Source organism: Rattus norvegicus, chromosome 9 (genome assembly GCF_036323735.1).
Source record: "Rattus norvegicus strain BN/NHsdMcwi chromosome 9, GRCr8, whole genome shotgun sequence".
NCBI lineage: Eukaryota > Metazoa > Chordata > Mammalia > Rodentia > Muridae > Rattus > Rattus norvegicus.
In genome coordinates this window covers 2,703,807-2,724,344 of record NC_086027.1, presented here as the reverse complement: position 1 = coordinate 2,724,344, position 20,538 = coordinate 2,703,807, and the positions used below count along the sequence as shown (strand labels likewise).

The 20,538-nt window shown below is 42.5% G+C and overlaps 1 protein-coding gene and 1 pseudogene across 5 annotated transcripts; one reads left to right on the top strand and one right to left on the bottom strand.

Moving 5' to 3' along the window:
- Positions 1 to 1,310: 1,310 nt before the first annotated feature.
- On the bottom strand, positions 1,311 to 18,620 carry Spetex2el6 (Spetex-2E protein like 6). Of its 5 annotated transcripts, none has more exons than XM_039084356.2 (5): positions 18,241 to 18,620; positions 17,360 to 17,519; positions 16,242 to 16,373; positions 15,390 to 15,573; positions 1,311 to 1,419 (listed from the first exon to the last, which is right to left on the bottom strand). In XM_039084356.2, exons 1-5 carry the CDS (start codon positions 18,368 to 18,370, stop codon positions 1,354 to 1,356), a joined length of 672 nt encoding a protein of 223 aa, XP_038940284.1. In that variant the 5' UTR covers positions 18,371 to 18,620; the 3' UTR covers positions 1,311 to 1,353. The 5 variants fall into 5 exon arrangements, with proteins under 5 accessions (XP_038940284.1, XP_038940281.1, XP_038940280.1 ...); XM_063267815.1 differs by lacking the exon at positions 1,311 to 1,419 and adding an exon at positions 10,289 to 11,085 and having other exon boundaries at positions 18,241 to 18,616; XM_039084353.2 differs by lacking the exon at positions 18,241 to 18,620 and having other exon boundaries at positions 16,278 to 16,373; positions 17,360 to 18,216.
- Positions 6,734 to 7,765, top strand: Pym1-ps6 (PYM homolog 1, exon junction complex associated factor, pseudogene 6; annotated as a pseudogene).
- Positions 18,621 to 20,538: the final 1,918 nt, after the last annotated feature.

Here is a 20,538-nt window from a genome sequence, read left to right as displayed (position 1 = left end):
GAGAAGCAAACACCCAAGAGCCACCAAACTTGACCATATGGCTAATGCTCACACAACCAGTTGTTCCTCTCCCTTGGGGAGACTGTTCCCACACCTAGGTACATTTTGCTCTCTTTTAGAAACCCCCATTTGTACTCTCCTGTGTATCTTACTTTCTTCTGAGTGTGTCTCATGATTAAGTCCATAATAAAATATGTTTAATAAAAGTCTCCAACTCTTCTTTATAAACCGTATAATCCCAAAATTCTTTTTATTATTGAAGCTGTGAATCCTGGTTTGTCCTTAGTCAAGGTTCCTACAATTTCCAGGGAACTTATCAAGTTGCCAAGGTCAGCAGCATGAAGTTGTGTCTCTGTCCCCTCACTGCTGAGGTGTGCTGGCATTAGAGAAGCGGCTATCATTGAGAAGTTAGTTCCCTTAGTATACCTCGGGTAAAGGACCAACCTCATCCTGTCAAACACAGGGACACAGAGGAGAAAACTATTTGCTAAATTTGATACAATCATTTCTAAATTCCCATTTAGATCCCATTCACTCCTTTATCATCTGCTCTAAGTTGACATCATGCCTGTCCACTCTTTATCACAACCATGTCAACAAAACAAAACAAAAAAACAACAACCATAACAACAACAACAACCATTTGCTGCCCCCTTGTGTCTTCATTTCTTTATGATCATTCATGGGAAATTCAGGCTGCCTTTCTGAGAGCTCTTCATCTCATAGATAAAAAAACTTAACAAACTCAAGAGGAGGCTGAAGGCCCATTTTATGGGGTTTGAGAGGACAGTATCAACATGGCAGGCACCATAGATCTTCCTCAACTGCCAGGAGAGAAATGGGCAAATGAGGAAAGAAACCCATGCTTTCAGGTTTAGATATAAAGAAAGCAAGCAGGTTCAACATGGAGACCTGCAGAATAATATTCAGGGGCATGGGAGATGAGGGGGTGGGTGGGTGATGGGTAGGTAGTAGTGGGTGGTGACTGGTGGCTGGGGGGGCATGTCTTCCAAGTTAGAGACCGCGAAAGCAGGCAGCTTCAATATGGAAGCTTGCAAAATCAGATGCATTGGTGTGTGTGTGTGGGGGGGGGGTGGTGTCTTTAGAGAGAGTGGGAATGCTCCCAATATTATGGCCAACAGATTTAGGAATCTCATCAGTAGTTATAAGGCGTGGTGTGTATGTGTGTGGGGGGTCAGGATGATAAAAATTACAGTTTTTGAGTTAGAACTTGTGAAGATGTCAGACTTAGTGAAGGTGAATTTTTGTCAGGATTTCTGTTGCTATGATAAACACAAGACCAAAGCTAGGTGGGAAGGGAGAGGTTTATTTCATTTTAAAGCTTGTCCTTCATCATCCATGGAACACGGACTGAGCAGTAATCAAGGCAGGAACCTGGAGCAGGGCCGGAAGCAGAGGCTGGGGAGAAAAAGAAAGCTTATTGGCTTCTTGCTCATGGCTTGCTTCCTTATACCACACAATAACCCCTATCTAGGTGGCCTCACCCACAGTGGGCTGGGCCCTACTGCATTAGTCCTTAATCAAGAAAATTCCTGCACACATTTCTGTATAGGCACATTTAAGGAGAGAATTTTTCAACAGAAGTTTCTTCTTTCCTGCGGATCCTGGTTTTTGCCAAGGTGACCAAAAAGAAAAAATAAATCTAACCAGGACAATCTGTAAGCAGCTGCATCAAGGGAGGGGCTCCTGGAATGTATAAGTACATCAGTTCATCAAAGGGATAGTTATCTCTTGTATCCTTTTAAGGTCTTTAGATGACTTTTGTTTCAAGGTTATAGTTTGTGAGGTTTGTTTTCTGTCCATGTGATTGACAAGCCCATCTGAATTAATTTTATGGGAGGAGCCAAAATGCTATGTATCTATATTATAGGCCTTGAATAATTCAGATTGTCATGTTTCCACTCAGAGAGAGAAATATAATTCATATCTTATTCCTTTGACCAAAAATCATGTAAGGGGCTGGAGCGATAGCTCAGTGGTTAAGAGGACCAGCTGCTCCTCCACAGCAACCAAGTTCAAGTCTCAGCACCCACTTCATGACTCATAACCATTTGCAGGGTATAAAAACACCTAAATGAAATGTAAAAAACAATGTTATTGATCTTGGTGACACACATTCCTTAATCTCAGCATTTGGAAGGCAGAAGCCCAGAGATCTCTGTGAGTTTTATATCAGCCTAGTCTACAGAGCAAGTCCCAGGATAGCCAGAGAGGCACACTAAAACCTTGTTCCAAATATATGCATTTAAGAAGCAATGATATTGAAGCTGTAGCAAAAAAAAAAGTGTCCATATTCTCCAATAAGGATAAGATGGGACAGATGCACTGTTGAATTATACCAGATATGTTAAGACTTTACGTGTATGTGTGTGTGTGTGTGTGTGTGTGCATCTGTGTGTGTGTGTGTCTGTGTGTGTGTTTCTGTGTGTGTGTGTATATCTGTGTGTGTGTGTCTGTGTGTGTGTGTGTCTGTGTGTGTGTGTGTCTGTGTGTGTGTGTGATGTACTTGTTATGGAGAGAGTCCGCTTATACATTGGGGAGAGTGAGCTCATGTGTGTGCATGTGTGTAGAGCAGCATTTTGCAATTTGTGGATTGCAGCCCCTTTGTTATGTTATAGTTAGGGGTCACCACAACACAAGGACTCTATTAAAGGGCTGCAGCTTGAGGAAGGTTGAGAACCACTGATATAGAGGCTAGAGATCAATAATGAATGTCTTTCTTTTATTGTTAAGACTCTATTGAATAGCTATAGGAATCCTGCTCAAAACCACAAATGCTCCCAGTACCACATCACCTAATTTCAAAATTAGACAGAGTCTGGATAACAAAAGACAGGATTTTGTAGAAACGCATACATTATGTGTCAATGGAATAGAAGAGAGGACTGAGAAATAAGCCATGTAGTCACAGCCATCTGATTCTTACTTAATAAAGGTGTGCTGGAGAAAAGTTGGAGAAAATGTATTCTTAAACAGGTGATGTCAGGCAAATTGAGTAGCTACACATTGAAGAGCAACACTAGATCCCCGTCTCTCCTGCTCTATGAAAATCAACTCAAAATAGATCAAACACTGTAACTAAAGCCCCAAAGTATTCTTGGGGAGGATATCTTTGCTCAATCATTCATCTAACCCAGAATAAATCTCCATCCTATAAAGAAGTAAAGTAGGGAAGGACAGTGTGGCACATCCTATCCCAACTCGTGTCTGCATAAACAGGCAAACTCTGTGAAGTCTAGGCCATCCTCTTTACATAGCTTGTTTTAGACCGTCTAGGGCTTTACAGTAAGATTTTATCTCAAAACCAAACCAAAATAAAACAATAGCTAATAAGCAATATAGTTAGGAGATGAGCAAATGATCTGAACAGAAATTTCTGTCTGTCTGCCTGTCTGTCTGTCAGTTTCTGTCTCTCTGTGTCTTTGTGACTCTGTGTCTCATGTGTAAACATCTGTGTGTTTCTCTCTCTCTGTCTCTCTCTCTCTCTCTGTGTGATTGTGTGTGTGATTGTGTGTGTGTGTGTGTGTGTGTGTGTGTGTGTGTGTGTGTGTGTATGACTCGGGCCTGCAGCCAGAACTGGATGCTGGGTAAATATTCTACCACTAAGCCACACTTCCAGCCCTCAACTGCTAAACAGATGTACAAATAACCAATAAATATGATTTTAGCCACCAAGGAAATACAAATAGAAACTCCACTGAAATTCCATGTCATCCCAGGCAAAATGATGATTCAGTATGTAAAGAAACTTAGATCCTGGCCTGATTACCAGGTTTAATTCTTAGAACTAATGTAAAGGTGGGAGAAGGAACCGATTCCATACAGACTCTCTCTAACCCTCAGCTCTGCCCTGTGGTACACATATCCCCTGACATATATATCAGTCACACATCCAAATAGTATTTGTGCTTTTGGTTTTTAATACAGAAATAAATGACTATAGGTTTACATTGCTGGTAGGAATGTGAATTATCATAAAGGCTGTAGAGACTAATGTGGAGGCTACTGAAGGAACTAAAAACAGAACCACTATCATAATCCACATGTACCACTCCTGGTGGGTACTCAAGGGAACATGTGGAGTCAGCCTCAGAGTTTATCAGCACATGAACCGATGAAAAATTATTTTTTCTGCAGAAATGCCTGATGTCTAGAGTGAGCCTGTGACTGATCCTCCAGCTTATGTGGGACTTAGTCTTGGATCCAGACTTCCAATTCCTGCAGGACCAGAGAGTACCTTGCAACCACATTTCCAGACCAGGTCAGTACAGGGTCTGAGGTGTGGTTCCAGTTTGCTCAGGGTTCCCTCGAAATACTGCAGTTTTGCTTCCAGTGGTATCTGACATCAATGTGGGTATGAAATCCTGAAGTCTGAGGTGCCAAAGGTTACTGCCAGGCCTCAAGTCTCCCTTTCTATGGTTCTAGAGGTTACTTTGGGCCTGTAGCACTGTGTTCAGTCCCATGATTGTAGACAGGCTATCTGGTCTGAAATTGGGTATCCAGTCTCCAACAGGTTTGTAGAATCTGGGGGTGACCAAACTTTTGACTCCATCTGGTCACCTTGGTGCTTAAGGTGCTGCCTCATGCTTGATCCTGTTGGCACATAGCAAGGACTAGATTGCCTCTGTCACTCATCTGAAATCAAAGTCAAATTCCCCCAGTCATCATAGCTGGACTGCATGCAGATCTAAGTTACGGATCACAGTATCCCATACAGAAGTAATTGAAATGTCCTAGAAAGAATCTACAGCCTTACTATTCAAAAGAATTGATGATCATAAAGAGTCAAATAAATTCATGAATTAAGGAAATCTAACCAAAATCTTGTCCAGACAGCCTCAAAAGCAAATGTAATAGTTCAGAGCACAGTAGTAGAATTTCAAAATATGGAGGAAAAACTTTGCAACGAGATTGAAACATTAAAAACTAAATAAATAAAAATATTTGAAGAGGATGGTCAAACTGGTAGAAACCACAACCAAGACTGTCATTAAGAGATAAGATCATGCACAAGAACAAATCTCAGGGGTAGAGGACAAGGAGGAAAAATAAGAAGCATGAACAATATCCCCAAAGAGCCTGGGACACATTCAAGAGTCCAAACCTAAGAATTCATGGGGTATAGCAGGGAACAGCCGAAGTAACATCGAATGGATGAGACAGACTTATATTTCAGTGAAATTCTAGCAGAAATCATCACAAATGTATAGAAAGAATTAAGCTTGCAGGTGTAACAGCCATGTAGAAGTCCAAACAGACAGAATCAGAGAAGAAACTCTCTGTGACATTCAATCATGAGGTCAAAAATACAAAATAAAGAAATAATTCTAGCCAGGCAGTGATAGTGCATGCCTTGTGTTTAATCCTACCACCTGTGGGGCAGAGGCAGGCAGATCTCTATGAGTTCAAGGACATAGCGGTCAAAAGATCGAGTTCCAGGAGAACCAGAGCTACACAGTGAAACCCTGTATTAAAAAAGAAAGAAAGATAGAGAGAGAGAGAGAGAGAGAGAGAGAGAGGAAGGAAGAAAGGAAGGAAGGAAGGAAGGAAGGAAGAAACAAAGGAAGGAAGAAAGGAAGGAAAGGAAAAAAGAAAAGGAAAGAAAACTAAAAGAAATAATCCTAAAAGCAGCATGAAAAAAACAATAGCGAACAAAGAACTGAACCTTGACGCTGTGCTATGCTCTGGGAGCTAGAGATCTGAGATTAATGTCCTACCTTCCTTCTCATCTCCAGCCAGGAGTGAGTGGGAGCAAAGTCCTTCATTTCAAAGCTCAGGCTTGCTCCTCTGGTCAGGTGGCTGCCTTGTTCCTGAGATTCATGCTAGGGCCTTCTGTATTTAATATTCCTGTAGCTCTCCCTCCTTGGTATTTCTGCAACTGGTTTGAATACGCAATGGCCGCCAAACCTTGAAGTATTCCTCTTGAAGTATTCCTGGATTAGAAGTTAACTCAGAGCAAACCAGCAATTAGTAGTAATCAGCTGAGCTATTTACAGGTATACATGTAGAGACTTTCCTGAATTATGAAGTGCATGTGCCCTCTCAAATATTGAATAGAGAAGTGGCCATCTGTCTATCCACCCTGTCTTCCCCATTGGTTATCAGGATCCTGTGCAATCTGAGTGCCCTGTCTTCTTAGATGTTTTCCTGACTCTAGAGTCTCCATTGTCTGGTGTTATTTCCATATGCTGGGAAGAACTCAACTGTGTTCTGAAGGATACACAGGGTTTGTGGGAGGAGACGAACATGAATGAACCTTCTAGACATAGAACAAGGGGGCACCTGGGAAGAGGCAGATCTGGCTGAAGAAAAGTGTTTCTCAGGCATCTGTCATGTCAGTGACATAAGGTGGTGGAAATGAGGAAGGTAGCCTGAGCAAGGTTTCCATGTAGAGACAGTGGGTTATCTAGAAGACAGCTAGAGCCCAGGGAGTTGTTCTCAGTACGTCCTCTCCAAACTCACTTTGTGGTGCCTGCATTAGGTTTAAAATGGACCTAACTCATCCACTAGACAGCAACAATGATGCATATAAAAGGCATAGTCTATTGAGTTCTCAAACTCAAAACCACCCAACACAATTCCAGATCCAACCCAGGTCACCTAAAAAGCAATTTTAAAAAGGAATGAATGCTGCCATTTATCAAGAACTTAAATGCAGGACAATTCCATTTATCACCCCTATTAATTCATTTATTGGGTTCTGGTTCTCAAGATGGCGACTCCCGTTGTAACTGACATGACCGTCGGCAACTACATTGAATCAACACAGAGACCCGATGGGACACAGCACAAGTAGCGGAGGGTCAAAGAAGGATATGTGCTCCAAGAAACCAAGCCTATGAAAACAAGTGAAGTTTTTCAAGAGTAAACCAGAACTTTCCCCAGGACAGAGCCCTGAGGCCTCCACACAGGTCACCTCATCCAGACCTGACAGTGGTGAAGCAGGCCTCTCCAAGACAGCCAAACGCAACCTGAAGTGGAAGGAGAATAGGAGACAGCCACAGGAGAAAGACACAGAGGCCTTGAGCAGGACTCTTGATAAGGTGTCTCTGGGACTCTCAGCCCAGACACCCAGTGCTCTCCATGGCCCCCAGGCCACCTCTCTATCTGCCTTCCATGCACCCGACTCTGCTGCCACCACAGAGAAAGACAAGAAGATCAGGAACTTAAGGAAGAAGCTGATACAGGTGGAGAAGCTGCAGTAACGCCTCCAGGCTGGGAAGTTCAACAGAGAACAGCTGGAAAAGCTGACATGGCACAGGGTTTTGGAGGAGGGGCTGGAGGACTTGGAGTTGGGCCTGTGAGGCTTCAGGAATAGGGGAGTGGACTGAAGAACAAACCATGGGGTGCTCTGGGGTCCAGGGAGCATGGGCCACAGTATGGGCTCCCCCATACTGGCTCACATTCCCCTCCTGTGGCAGACTGTCCTCTAGAGCCTAGGATCTCTCTTCTTCATCCCTTCCCCTTCTCAGCTCCCATTTTTGAACTTTCCCCTTCCATCCCATTGTTCACAATCTGAGTGCTGACCCCAGGTACCTCTGCTGCTGATCTGGGTGTCTTGTTGTAAAGGAACTCCGGGAGGGTTGGAGGCTGGGGGTACAAGGAGTACTCAAGTTTTGGAGTCTTGGTTCCTGTTCAGTGTTTATGAATAACTTCCCTGGCCACCCGAACCACCACCACCTCCTCCTCCTCCTCCTGCTCCTCCTCCTCCTCCTCCTGCTCCTCCTCATCTTCCTCCTCCTCCTCTTCCAACTTCTCATCTTCTTCCTCCTCCTTCTTCTCCTCATCTTCCTCCTCCTCCTCCTCTTCCTCCTTCTCCTCCTTTTCATCTTTTATTTAAGAAAGTATGAATAAATTCATGTAGATGACAAAAAAAAGTTCATTTATTTTTGTAGCAAACCTATGCTCTGTTGAGATATAGTGGTTTCCACAGATTTATTTATTCGCTTGTATTTGTTTCTTTGTTTTCATGTCCACAGGTCTTTTGCTTGCATGTATATCTGGGCAGTAGTGTGTGCCTGGTGTGTAGAAAGATCAGAAGAGGGCATGAGATCCCTGGGACTAGAGTTATGGAGTGTTGAGAGCTGCCATGTGGGTACTAGGACTCCAACCCAGGTCCTCTGAAAGAGCAGCAGCCACTGTGCTTAACTGCTGATTCGTTTCTCCAGCTCATTTCCATACTTCAAATACAGAAAAGTGGAACTCTTGTGATTAACCATCCAGGTAGACAAGGCCAAACCACGACCACACCCAGCTGTATAGGCTTGGAACTTTCATTGTTTTTTTTGTCTCCCATGATCTGTGAAGGGACAGTCTGTGTCTCTTACGCTGGGAAGGGCCTGAATACATAGCCCTATTTTTACTGAAGCAGGGAATGTTGGGAGTTCCTACCCTAGAAATCTATCAATGTGAACTTCTTCAAGATCTGATCAACTTGTGAGGAATTAACCCAGCACCATTGGTCACAAATTCATTTTTTTCAGATTTTTTTCATTTATTGAATAATTTTTACTTACATTTCAAGTGTTATTTCCTTTCCTGGTTTCCCGAACATAAGCCCTCTATCCCATCCCACTCTCCTTCTTCTATAACAATGTTCTCCACCCAATTTGTCCCCCCCCCCTATACACCTTCACTGGGGGATCCAGCCTTGGCAGGACCACATGCTTCTCCTTCCATTGGTGCCCAACAAGGCCATCCTTTGCTACATATGCAGCTGGAGCCATGGGTCAGTCCATGTATAGTCCTTGGGTAATGGTTTAGTCCCTGGGAGCTCTGGTTGGTTGGCATTGTTGTTCTTATGGGGTTGCAAACCCCTTCAGCTCTTCCAATACTTTCACTATTTCCTCCAATGGGAAGCCCAGTCTCAGTTCAATGTTTGCTGCTAGCATTTGCCTCTCAAGAAGAAGGACCACTGAAATGCAGATGCTTCACTCCTTGTTAAAAGGGAGAACAAATATATTCATAGGTCGGGATATGGAGGCAAAAGTTTGGAGCAGACAGTGAATATATATATATATATATATATATATATATATATATATATATATATATATACATATATATGTATATGTATATATATGTATATATATCAACCAAAAGTAGATAAGATTGATGCAGCTAAGGAGACCATGATGACAGGATCCTGCTATAACAATCTACTGGGAGGCACAGACAAATCATGTCAATTGCAGAGGCGAATGCTAGCAATAAATCATCGAGCTGAGAACTGGATCCAAGATGGAGGAATTAGAGAAAGGGTTAAAAGAGCTGAAGGGACTTGCAACACCATAAGAACAACAATGCCAACCAACCAGAGCTCCCAGGGACTAAACCACTACTCAAGGACTATACATGGACTGACCTATGATCCAAATGCTTATGTAGTAGAGCATGGTCTTATTGGGCACAAATAGAAGGAGAAACGATTGGTCTTGTCTAGGTTGGACCCTCAGTGTAGGGGAATGTCAGGAGTAGGGAAAGGGGGTCGATGTGAAAGGGAACACGTTATAGAAGAAGGGAGTGCCATGGTATAGGGGGTCTTATTTCCGGGAAAAAAGGAAAGTGAATAACATTTGAAATGGAAATGAAAAAATATCCAAAAACAAAACAAAACAAAATCGCATTTAGAGTGTTAAAAAAAGCCACAATCAGGAAACACAGAATACTATGCCTTTGGTTTTCTTCAAATATTCTCGGTACTCAGTTCAGTTCTGGGTCCAGGCTGGACCAAGTAGGTTCCTGTCGCTGACTGCTCTCATATTCCTGTATCCGAGGCACTGTGCAGTTTCCTCTTGGGCCAGGGATGTGTGCAGAGGTGGACAGAAGTGACGGTCTGTGCTGTGGTCAGGATCATCCAAATTTCTGGGTGTTCAGTTCTTTCCAAAACAAAATTTGGGTGTTGGCTTCCTGATTGCTTTTAATCTCCCTTATCCCATGCTTTTATTTCCTGGGAAATATTACAGAAAACCTGATGTATATCCCATTAATGTATTCAACACTCTGATCCACAAAACAGCATAATTAAGTGGTATCTAAATACTGACAACAAGGTTACACCGTGGGTAATTTTTGCATGATGAACATGGTATTCACACAGTTGGAAACACAGTCTACAGTGACTGTATAATGGCTTTTGTATCTCAGTCTGACTGGGAAGTAATTATGATGCCCAGTCCCCACGAGAATGCAGAGATCCATCGCTACCTGATAGCTGTGGGATTTCAGATGGTGACACTAATGATCAATAAAAAGGTTCTTAAGAGTGAAGAGTTTGAGATCACTGTTTTATTTAAAAGAATACATCCAGTTTACTCAATAGTAACCAGATGTGGGTAGTCAATATATACAGTCTATATCCTTATCAAAATAGCGAATCAACTGTAAGAATAAAACAAAAACAAATAAATAACAAACTTTCAAATGAATACAAGAAAAACCAAAGAACCAAAATAATCAAAACTCAAACCAAAATCTAAACAGAGGAATTGTGCTAAACATTCTTTTGCTATTCATTCTGCAGAACAGATTTATACCCCGTAGTTGGCCTTGGAACATAATAGATAAGCAGTTACTGATGGTAATAATCTTTTCAAGCGGAATGTAAGGAGGTCTCTTCTATTGGAGTGGGGTATGAAGGACAAGACCATCCAATACCGAGTATAAAATACATCACAGTCTTTGTCTCAAAGTCTTTCCAATGTTGTGAACTGATCTCCATGAAACCCTTTTGGATGACCCATCAGGACAAGTACAAATTTACACGTGCACAGTCTTTCTGGATGACCAGCAGCTCTTGATTGATGTGCATCAGCACTTCTCTGGGTCCCTCCAAAACTGTACACTTGCTGGAGAGAGGCAAGGTGAAAGTACAGCCTATTCAATCCAAAGAAATCAAACTAAAGGAGGAAAATGCAGTCCACAATTGCTATGGACATTACAGATGAGATGCAATAGTGGTGTATTTGCTGTGCACACTTAGCGCTCCTCCTGTACCACTTCTCACCAAGGGAGATCTTGTCCTGGTCTATGTCATGTTTGAGTTTCTGCTGGAGAATTTCAGACCTGGCAGAGCAAGGGAAAAAAGGTTTAGTGAGGGGTTGTCTATTCTGCTCTCCCTCTTACATCAGCTCTATTCAGTTGGACAATCCAGCATGACCTGTCAGCTGAGGTAAGTCCCTGCATCCTCAAGTGTCATAGAGTACTTGGGCTTGGATTTATATCTCAGCTTTTAAAAACTGCTAGAATTTAAACTGTGGACTATGCACTGTACTGGAATTTAGAAAAAATGAGCATATTTTTCCACTGGTCCAGGTATAATATATTGAATAATAACATTGTAGCTGTCTCTGAATCGGAGTTCAAGAGAGCTATGAGCAACCTAGAATACCATGTGGATGCCTTCTGGAGAACATGCCCAGAACTGAGGTGAAAGTTCTGATTATGTTTGCAGTGAAGGAACCTGCCTAGGTTCCATTTTAACCGCTGTACCTGCAAATACACAGAGAAGCCATCTCACATCAAATCCATGGGAATTGCATAGATCCTGTAATCACTGAAAATGTGCTCCATGCAAATCTTCCCAGCGTACACATGGACATTAAAGGTGATTGTGATGTAGAAACACACCAGCACCCCTGTAAGTCTATTGCTAGTGCAAGGCAATTTGTGAGAGGACAGAAGAGAAAATGACCTTAGATCTTTCCGGAGAGATCACAGGAAGAAAGGAGTAGAAAATACCAAGAAATCCAAAGGATCATATATATTGTTTCATGGGGAAAATTCACATGAACTGTACCAGAACAATACTCTGAGTAGCTCTTTAGCTGCCTGATGCTGAAAACCATGTGGGTGGTCATTCACCCAAAAAGGGTATTTATATAGGGAAGGATATTCAAATGGCTTCTTCCAGCCTGTGTTCCTACCTGAACATTAATGCTTAATGTAAAGATTCCCCAGGATATGCTGGAGGCATAAAAACAAATGTTGTGTGGCATAGTGACAAGAGCCTATAAAAGGCTCAGTCAGTGATGTGCTGTCCTCTTATAAATCGATATAGACTCAGGGTTCTTTCCCTATTACCAATCTTGCTTAGCAAGTTCCCAAGGCTATGTAGAGCAGTCTTGTTCCCCAGCAAGGGATCATATGTTGGTGGTGGACTAGACTCTTGTTCTTGTTCACTCTTTCAGACTTTCCCCACAGTGTGCAGCTTCTTCTAATCGAAGCTCTCTTTACCATAGCCTGAGTGACTTCATGCCCAAAGCTAGAATCATAGGAAATCTCCATAACCAGGATCGAAATCAATAAATTTTCTCCAGGTAATGTGATTGTGCCACAGATATTTTGAGTGAGTAAGTAAGTAAAAGCTTGCATGGATTATCTCACACTGAATAAGAATCCATAAAGGGCTCCACCCTATGGTACATTTTTACTCCTTGGCTGATGGACGTCTGGATTGATTCTCCTTCCAGGCTGCTCTGGGACAACTACAACACTGATGCTCCCTAGTTGCAGTGGCAACACCTACTCCTTTTTGTGGAATCACTGGGTTAACTAAAACTTCTGTTCCAATTTCTGAACATGGCTTCTCATAGGGCTACCTGTTCTTACACTCCCAGACCCATCTGAAGTTCATCATTTCTCCTAACCTCATTGAGGCTGAAATTAACTGAGAGACAATGATGTTGATTAACAGCACTTGCAGAATACTACACAGATAACATAGGGGAGTGCTTTGGATTATCTGTGCACCTAAAGGGGCTCCTGAAACTGTCCTGTTCTTGCACCACAGCATATGGGACTTTTGCTGTATGATGATACAACTCCAAGCAACTCAAATTCTCAATGAATAAAATCCAAGCCAACAGCCCAGGGGAAGCTGGAGTTGCCAAGGTAGCTGGAAAGAAATGGTAGCAGGCAATGTGGAAAGCAACCTCGGAGAAGACACAGTGAGTGACACAACCTTCCAGTGGGCTTTCACAATTCACAAAGAACAGAGAAGCAGCATAAACTCATGGTTTTATAGAGAAGCCTTGCCATTACCTCCCTGTACTCCTTTCCTTTGATGTGCTCCAAAGGATTTCAATGCAGATCAGTAGTTTTCCCTTAATCACTTGAAAATCTAACTTTACAGGTGTTTTTGTGTCCTCTTTTTGGGGGGTTGCATTTCTAAAGAACTTTATTGTCCTGCTTCTACACCATAACAAAAAGGGACCTGCAAGATCCAGGTCTTTACCATTTGTTACCCCTGTGAAACCGGACTCACTTGAACATATTTCCCACTCCTCCCCAGACTTCGCAAGATAATTCTGTTATGAATTTTTTGAAAACAGAATTAGTTAATAAGTTAAGTGTCCTTTGGCTGTACAGAGCTAGATGGAGATGCCAAATGACTGGGCAGCTGTATTTCATGTTTCATGGATGTAAAGTGAACTCTTAGAGTTCGTTTCTCATGAAACTTGGAAATAGAGGGAAACAGACGTTCACTACTGAAAAAACACATACACACACAAACACACACACACACACACACACACACACACTCACCCACACTCCTATATATAAATTCCCATACCAAAAAGACTTGAAAAATCATCCAGCATTAGAAAAAGACACAACATGAGAATAAACATGCTCAGCCACTGCTGGTAAACACACACACACACACACACACACACACACACACACACACACACAGAAACACACACACACACACACACACACACATGCGCACGTGCGCGGGCACATACACACAGATACACACTCACATGCACAAATGAAAACTTTGCTATTATGCACCACATTTCCTGTTGAGTGAGGAATTACTGGGAACAATGCTGTGTACAAGTCTCTTAGACTCAAGCAGGCTGTGCTGCCCTGGCCTGTACTCATTTCCACTTCAGGAAACCTTTCTATGCAGATACTTGATGGTCCTACAAGTAAGTTACATGTTCTGCACAAATAGCCTAAACAACACCACATCAAATTCCCAAGACAGAGATTTCTAGGAAAAGACTCCATCAAGCTCTATGCTGACTCATCATAGGCCCCTCACTAAAATTACACTGTTTCCTTCATAGAAGACCTTGGAAGCATCAGAGAAGGCAGTGACTCATGGTCATTTACCAGGAACTTTTCATCACATTAGAGTTCATGTGATATTAAAACAACCTAAATGTCAGTCAGAAAAAGGCTAAATAAATAACATACAGTGACTTTTCTGAAATGCAGCACTGTACAATATTGAGAGGGGGTCTATCCTAAAAGAATGCCATGCCCATGATATAGTCAGCAAAGAAATGTCAGCAGAGGGATGCACTCTAGGATTCCATGCAAGATCATGGCAAAACCAATGAGACAAACCAGAGTCTTCCAGGGGGATACCTATGTTCAGGTAAAGTGAAGAAATCTAATCCTTATTTTGAAAATCACTGAATGTTTTAAGAATGTGTTGAGAAAATAAGAGAGGGGGCTCCACCTGGAACTGGACCAGTAATGCAAAGACTGCTGGCCAGCACAAAACAGGAAGCTTCAGGTTTGTTGAGAGACCTAGGCTTAAAGGACTAAGTTGGATGATGACTAAACAAAATTGCTTGTCATGAACTGGCCTCCCCGCATGTTCCCCAAGATGCAGGTCAGCACAGCAATGCAGCTTTCTTGGTGAGAATTGGGGGTACATACGCATAACTTTGTTCTTGAAGTCTCAAATCTCTCATGCCAACCCTCAGCCTTTGAGAAACCTTTTCCACATCCTTGCTCTTCTAACCAGCTTCATATTGTAAGGCCCAGATGTGAACTCTCCAGGAGCACTCAAATAAGACAGGACTGACATGCTGCTCCTCAGGCTCTGTAGTTACCCAAGATCTATGAAGCATGCAGACACCATCTTCATATAGAGGGGGATGGGGGAGGAAGAACAAAAGCTACCACAAATGACAATTAGAACCTTTTTTTGCCATTTCCACCAGGCTCTCCTCCTTGAAAACTACTTACTTCCTGGAGTCTCCAATGATCACTGTAAAGAAAATGAGCTCCAGGCTTTTGCTTCATCCCTCAAAGCCCTGTTCTAGTCTAAAGAGGGGCTTGCACATAGCACCCTCCACACATAATGGCATGTAGTGCTGTGATGTGTGATCAACTTATCTCCCTTAACAAACTGCAGATTCTCAAAGAGCAGGAGCTTTTGCTTTCCAAACATGCCGTTTCTTGAAAAAGGGCTATCTCCACAGAAAGCCTTGTAAGCCATCACATAAATGAACACTTGGATGAGACAGAAGACAGTACATGGATCAGTCAATAGACAGTTACAGTGGTTTGTCTATGTTTATGGTAAGACATGAGGACAACCTGACCCTGAGGTCTAACCCTACCTGCTGTTGCTTGGCACTGGGGACACAGATGTTCATTCCGGCCTCTTCACAGAGCCTCTTTGCCTCCACAGAGGATGCTGGCAGTTCAGTCTGCTCCACCAGCTGTTCTCTCTTCTCATTCAGCAAAATCTGTATTTTGTTCTTCAATTGAGCTTGTTCACGCAGGAGCTGGGAGTGCCTGATGCTGAACCACAAACAAACAATGGTAAATCCCAGGCAGCTTCTATTTGCCTGTCACTCTTGCAAGTGCAATCATCCCTTCAAGGGTCCTCATCCCCAGACATCCCCAGAAAAGAGCCACACTATACAAGTTAGCACCAATTAGAGGGGGTCAAATCCAGAATCCACAATCCACATGAATCAAAGTACTTCTGAAAATCCTGACACTAAGACGGTTTACCTAAATCAAGGAAGAAGAGATGGTCCATATGGGTGCTTATATATCTATGGTGTGCTAAAACCATCTTCACATAGTGGGGAAATCCCCTCTGAGGGTTAGTTGAAGACCCAATAGCTATACAATCTTTCCATGTGTTTCTCATGCATCACAGATCTTTAAATATGCTGTCAGAGTCCTACAGGTTCAGAGTTGATTGATATTCCCATCATGGTTCAAAACTTTCTATCTAGAGGATCCTCAATGGGGAAAATAACAATTGGAGTGTCTTCTACACACTTCCCATGTACGACAAATGAGTCCATTAGTTACTAATCTAAGACCCTTGCCAGGAGGCAGGCTTCTTGTTAAGAGTCAGACACTACGGAACCAGAGCCCTGAATCTGGTTCAAAGTCATACAGGACAGAAGCATTTCCTGCCTAGTGCTGGGTTCTCATCTCTGTCAGTGACTCACCGGTAGGAACTGTTCGCTTGTATGAGCTCCTTGTACCTCTCCATGGCATCACTTATTGAGTTGGTCATCATTTGCATAGCCATCATTCTCCTCTCATGTTCGGATTGAAGTATTGGCAATTCGACATCCAGCCTGTGTTGGGACATGGCCCAAGGAAGAAATAACAATCTGAACTCCTGATTTCAGAATTAGGTGAAGTGTAAATAAAAAAACCAATAAAAAATTCAAATTTAAGAAAGGAGGGGGTAGGGAATCATGTGGCAAACACAAAGACCAGAGCAAAAACACAACAGTGAGACTCCAACAACAATTATTTCAAGGAAATGTTTCTATGCAAATCAGCAAAGAGTTATTTTGAAATAAGGACTCTTTCAAAGACTGTGGAGATATGGTTCTGCAAAGACCCTCTGTACTGGAGTGGCTTGGGTCCAACAGATAGTTGTGATGACATTTCTTTTGTTTTGAAAACAGGGATTCTCAAACCTTGTTTCCTACTGTTCCCTGAATTACCAGAGGGCATAACTACTTTGACAGGGAAGAGGATTTGTAACCCCTCCTTCCCTCAGGAGAGTCCTATCTACCACCTAAGTAAACAGAAGATGCAAAGTGCTCTGTTGATCCCTGTGGGCTTCCACACCATCATGACCTGCAAACTGTCCATCACACAAATCCTCAGATCCCATCAAACTCCCCAGACTTCCTGACCGTGACCATAAAACCCACAAATACTTTCACATACATACATACCAACCCATATAAAACACAAGGAGAATCCCAACTACATGCATGGAGGTGCCATAGAATCAGTGTATGATGAACAAAATCAGAGGAAAAGAATGATGACATGGAGGCATTTCATTCCCTCACTTAGAGGCAGCAAGTGTGACCAGGTCCTTCTAGCTATTAACAGAACCAATGCTAATCCAAGGAGCTCAGGGTCAAGTAAAAAGGGGGTTGACCCTAAACACACAGCACCTAGCTTATCTCACAAGCAAATGCCTGCCAAGGCTCCTTAAAATCCAGGATGAGAGGTGAAACTCTCTGGTGCTATGAGGAAATCTTGGGTTAGCAGAGAGAGAGCACAAGACAGTGAACAGGTTACTGGGCATAATGACTACCTGAGGTCCCAATCATCATAGATATAAAGGTCCAGGATTTGATAAAGTTCATCCCTCTCGAATTTACACTTCTGGATTTCAAGTTTGAGTTCCTCCAGTTCCTTTTGACACTTCTCTTGCTCACTGATGACATTTTGGGATGATGTCTTCCTACCAAATCCTGATAGATAAATAGATAGATAGATAAACCCAAGTGAATTTGCATATTTTATGGCCCATGGGCAGAAAACATCATTCTGAATCCCAAAAGGAGGTTGAGGAAGGGGAAATGGTAGAGACTGGGTGAATCCCTGAAAGAACAGAAAAGCTTTCTTGAACTGGATTCTTAAGCTATGTCCCTCTTCCCAAGCTCTAATGCCATACATGTGCCACACTCACTATTACAGGACCCCTGACACTGAAAGTTATAATCTGACTGAGACATAAACATCTGGGACATTATTATCTCATATCAGCTGTGGTGCACATAATCCTGGAGTTCATAATGCTTAGCACCATCAAGCTCTAATCATGTATTTTTCAGCCCAAAGTGTCTGAGAACTCAATTCATTTCCAGGGGCACATCCTTCCTTGTTCTCCCCATCAGAGACTTATGTAACCTACAGTAATCTAGAGGATGAAATGCTTCAACTCCTCACCATGAATGGAAACATGCTTAATCTCACAGTGCCTCCAACTGCCACTCACAATTAAAGAACTTCCAGAAAAGAAACTGAAGGCTTACCACTTTCTGGCTTTCTCTCAAATTAATGATCGGGAACTCCTGACTCTTGGTTTGCCTTTGAGAAATACCAAGGCTCCTGCTTTTAAGGCCTAGTCCTTGAAGGCACACCTCAAACCTACCTCCTTGAGGATGTTCCCCAACTCTGCCCAGGACTCACCAAGCCTTCCCCAGAATGATTTCCTCCTTCTTGTTTTACTAGAGAGGAGGTCATCTTCCTTCTGCCTTGGTGTGGTCTCTCCTTGATCTCCACTTTCCTTGCGAAATAGCCTGAGCAGCTGGCGAAACATGCCTGCTTGTGAACCCAAAGGGAACTGAAGGAATATCCCAAAGGCAGTTGGTGTCACCACAACACTGGTGACATCACACACAGGAGATTCTAGGGATCTCTTAGATACAATAGATTTTCCAGTGAAGGGCTTACTGATGATGTCAGTGGGAAGTTCTATGGCCTACCTGCTAACTAGCTTTACCCAAATGGATCAATTTCTGTGGGGGCCCTTTCCTCCAGTCTCTCATATGTCACTGGGAATACTGTTTGGCAACCCCTATTCCAAAGTTAGATGTTTCTCTCTGCTTCATTAGAGGTCATCAATGCTTTTGCTGGGGAGAGTTGCTTACAACCCTGAATTAGGGAACAGATTTTTCTTAGCACCCAAATCTCTAGGGACCAAGGAGGAGGGAGTTTTTTTCTTAAAAGTAAATCTACTACCCAAGACAATACATGTGACACACATTTCGATTCCTAAGGTTTTCCCTTTTTCTGGAGGCCAATGTATTTTTTCTAGACCTCTGACTGCATAAAACCGGGGAATATTTGCTTACTGTACAGACCATGACATCTGACATTGTTTCTTTTTACATATCCATGTATTTCACAGAATCAATGATCTATAATCCTATTTTTTGCAATAAAAACTCCCTTTTCTTGGGAACATAGGGATCAACTATAGGCCATATATAAAATAATAAATTTCTGTACCTTTTATATATTAAGTTGGATATCTTCCCTTTCACAAATATAACAAGACAATTAAATTGGACATCACTGAGCAAACATCAACCTGGACCATGTGTTACCACATTGAAACCACATACCCATCCCTTCTCCAATATCATTCTTCCTGAAATTCCAAGTCCAATCATGAAGATATTGGGGCTACAAGCTGAACTTTTACTCATAGCAAACATAAAAAGCAGGCAGGTGGGCAGGGAGTGGAATGGCCTAAGATTAGGCTAAACCTCAATTTTAATGGGTCCATAAGTTCAGGAGGGAGTCCATTTGGCATTGTCATCTGTGGCTTCTGTGTTCTTATCCCGGCTTTCTTGACTCTGTGATACGATGCCACCTCACCTCACATATGTCAGGGTGAAAATCATGTATGACTTTTCTGGGAAGAACTCTGCCTTTTCCTACCATCTGGAGTTATACAACATCAATATGCAAAGCCCAGAAGAGAGGAGTGGAGATTGTGGAGGTCTTAGAAGTTGAGGATCTTTTCTGATTAAGGCACATATTTTTCCTATGTAATTTTCCCTTGTTCTTTCACTAATGATGGTTGACTTCATTCCTGGTCTGAAGTAAACTGGATTCCAAGGTTTTGGATTAGGGAAGCCTCTATTTTTGAGGTGCCAGGGCCAGCAAGGGATCCCACTGCATACAGGTTTCTATTCCCAAGGAACTTGCTGCTGCAGAATCACAGCATGGGGGCGGCAGCACAGGATACCTCCCAGCTTTCTCTCCTGCAACAGCTGTAAGTGTAATAAGGCTGTTTGTTTGTTTGTTTGCTTTTTATTTCAAATACCTACAAAGCTGGTCAAAGTCAATACATGCCTTTAAATCCAGCACCCACAAGGTTTTTTTGTTTTTGCTTTTCTTTTTGTTTTAATTCATTTCATTATTTTTGTAATTGTTTTTAGGATTCTTATTATTTTCTTTGGTAATTCCCTCTAGCTATTCACTCTGTATCTAGAATGTGAAGCCCATGCTCTGTATGGTCCTATTATTCATGTTAAGGATTTTATTCTTACCACCAACACCACAGATGATCACATTATTTACTTTCAAATCAGGAAAACAGGCATAAAGAAGAGAGTTATGTTGTTTGGTCTCAGATAACCAGCCAATCAGGAGTGTAGGATGGCTTCCCAATGTTTTGGATCAGGTAAGCTTCTGTTATTGAGATGAAAGGCCTCTGCTGAAGCCTCCAGTTGAGTAACAGAGAGCCTGGAAAGGCTGAAAGAGTGGTTGCACCTTGAAGGTGAAGGCTGGCCCTTCAGTGCCTCTGCAGCCTGAGGCAGAGTTCTTTGGGAACACAAGAGCACTTGGCCAGAGATCACAGGGGACTGCATTTTGGTTGAGCCCTGAGACCTGGATGAGCACTGGCCTCCACAGTCCTGATAAAGGGAAGCAGAGCCATATATGTGTGAGGGAACAATGGAACTTTGATCTGTGTGT

What these genes read in the sequence shown, in the direction of transcription:
- Spetex2el6 (XM_039084352.2), bottom strand. Translation starts at nt 17,724, where the DNA reads ATGTATGGCATTAGAGCTTGGGAAGAGGGACATAGCTTAAGAATCCAG. An exon ending in TATGATGATTGGGACCTCAG is followed by an intron (nt 16,374 to 17,359) that starts GTAGTCATTATG and finishes GTCCCAACACAG; the next exon opens with GCTGGATGTCGAATTGCCAA. An exon ending in CAAGCGAACAGTTCCTACCG is followed by an intron (nt 15,574 to 16,241) that starts GTGAGTCACTGA and finishes TTTGTGGTTCAG; the next exon opens with CATCAGGCACTCCCAGCTCC.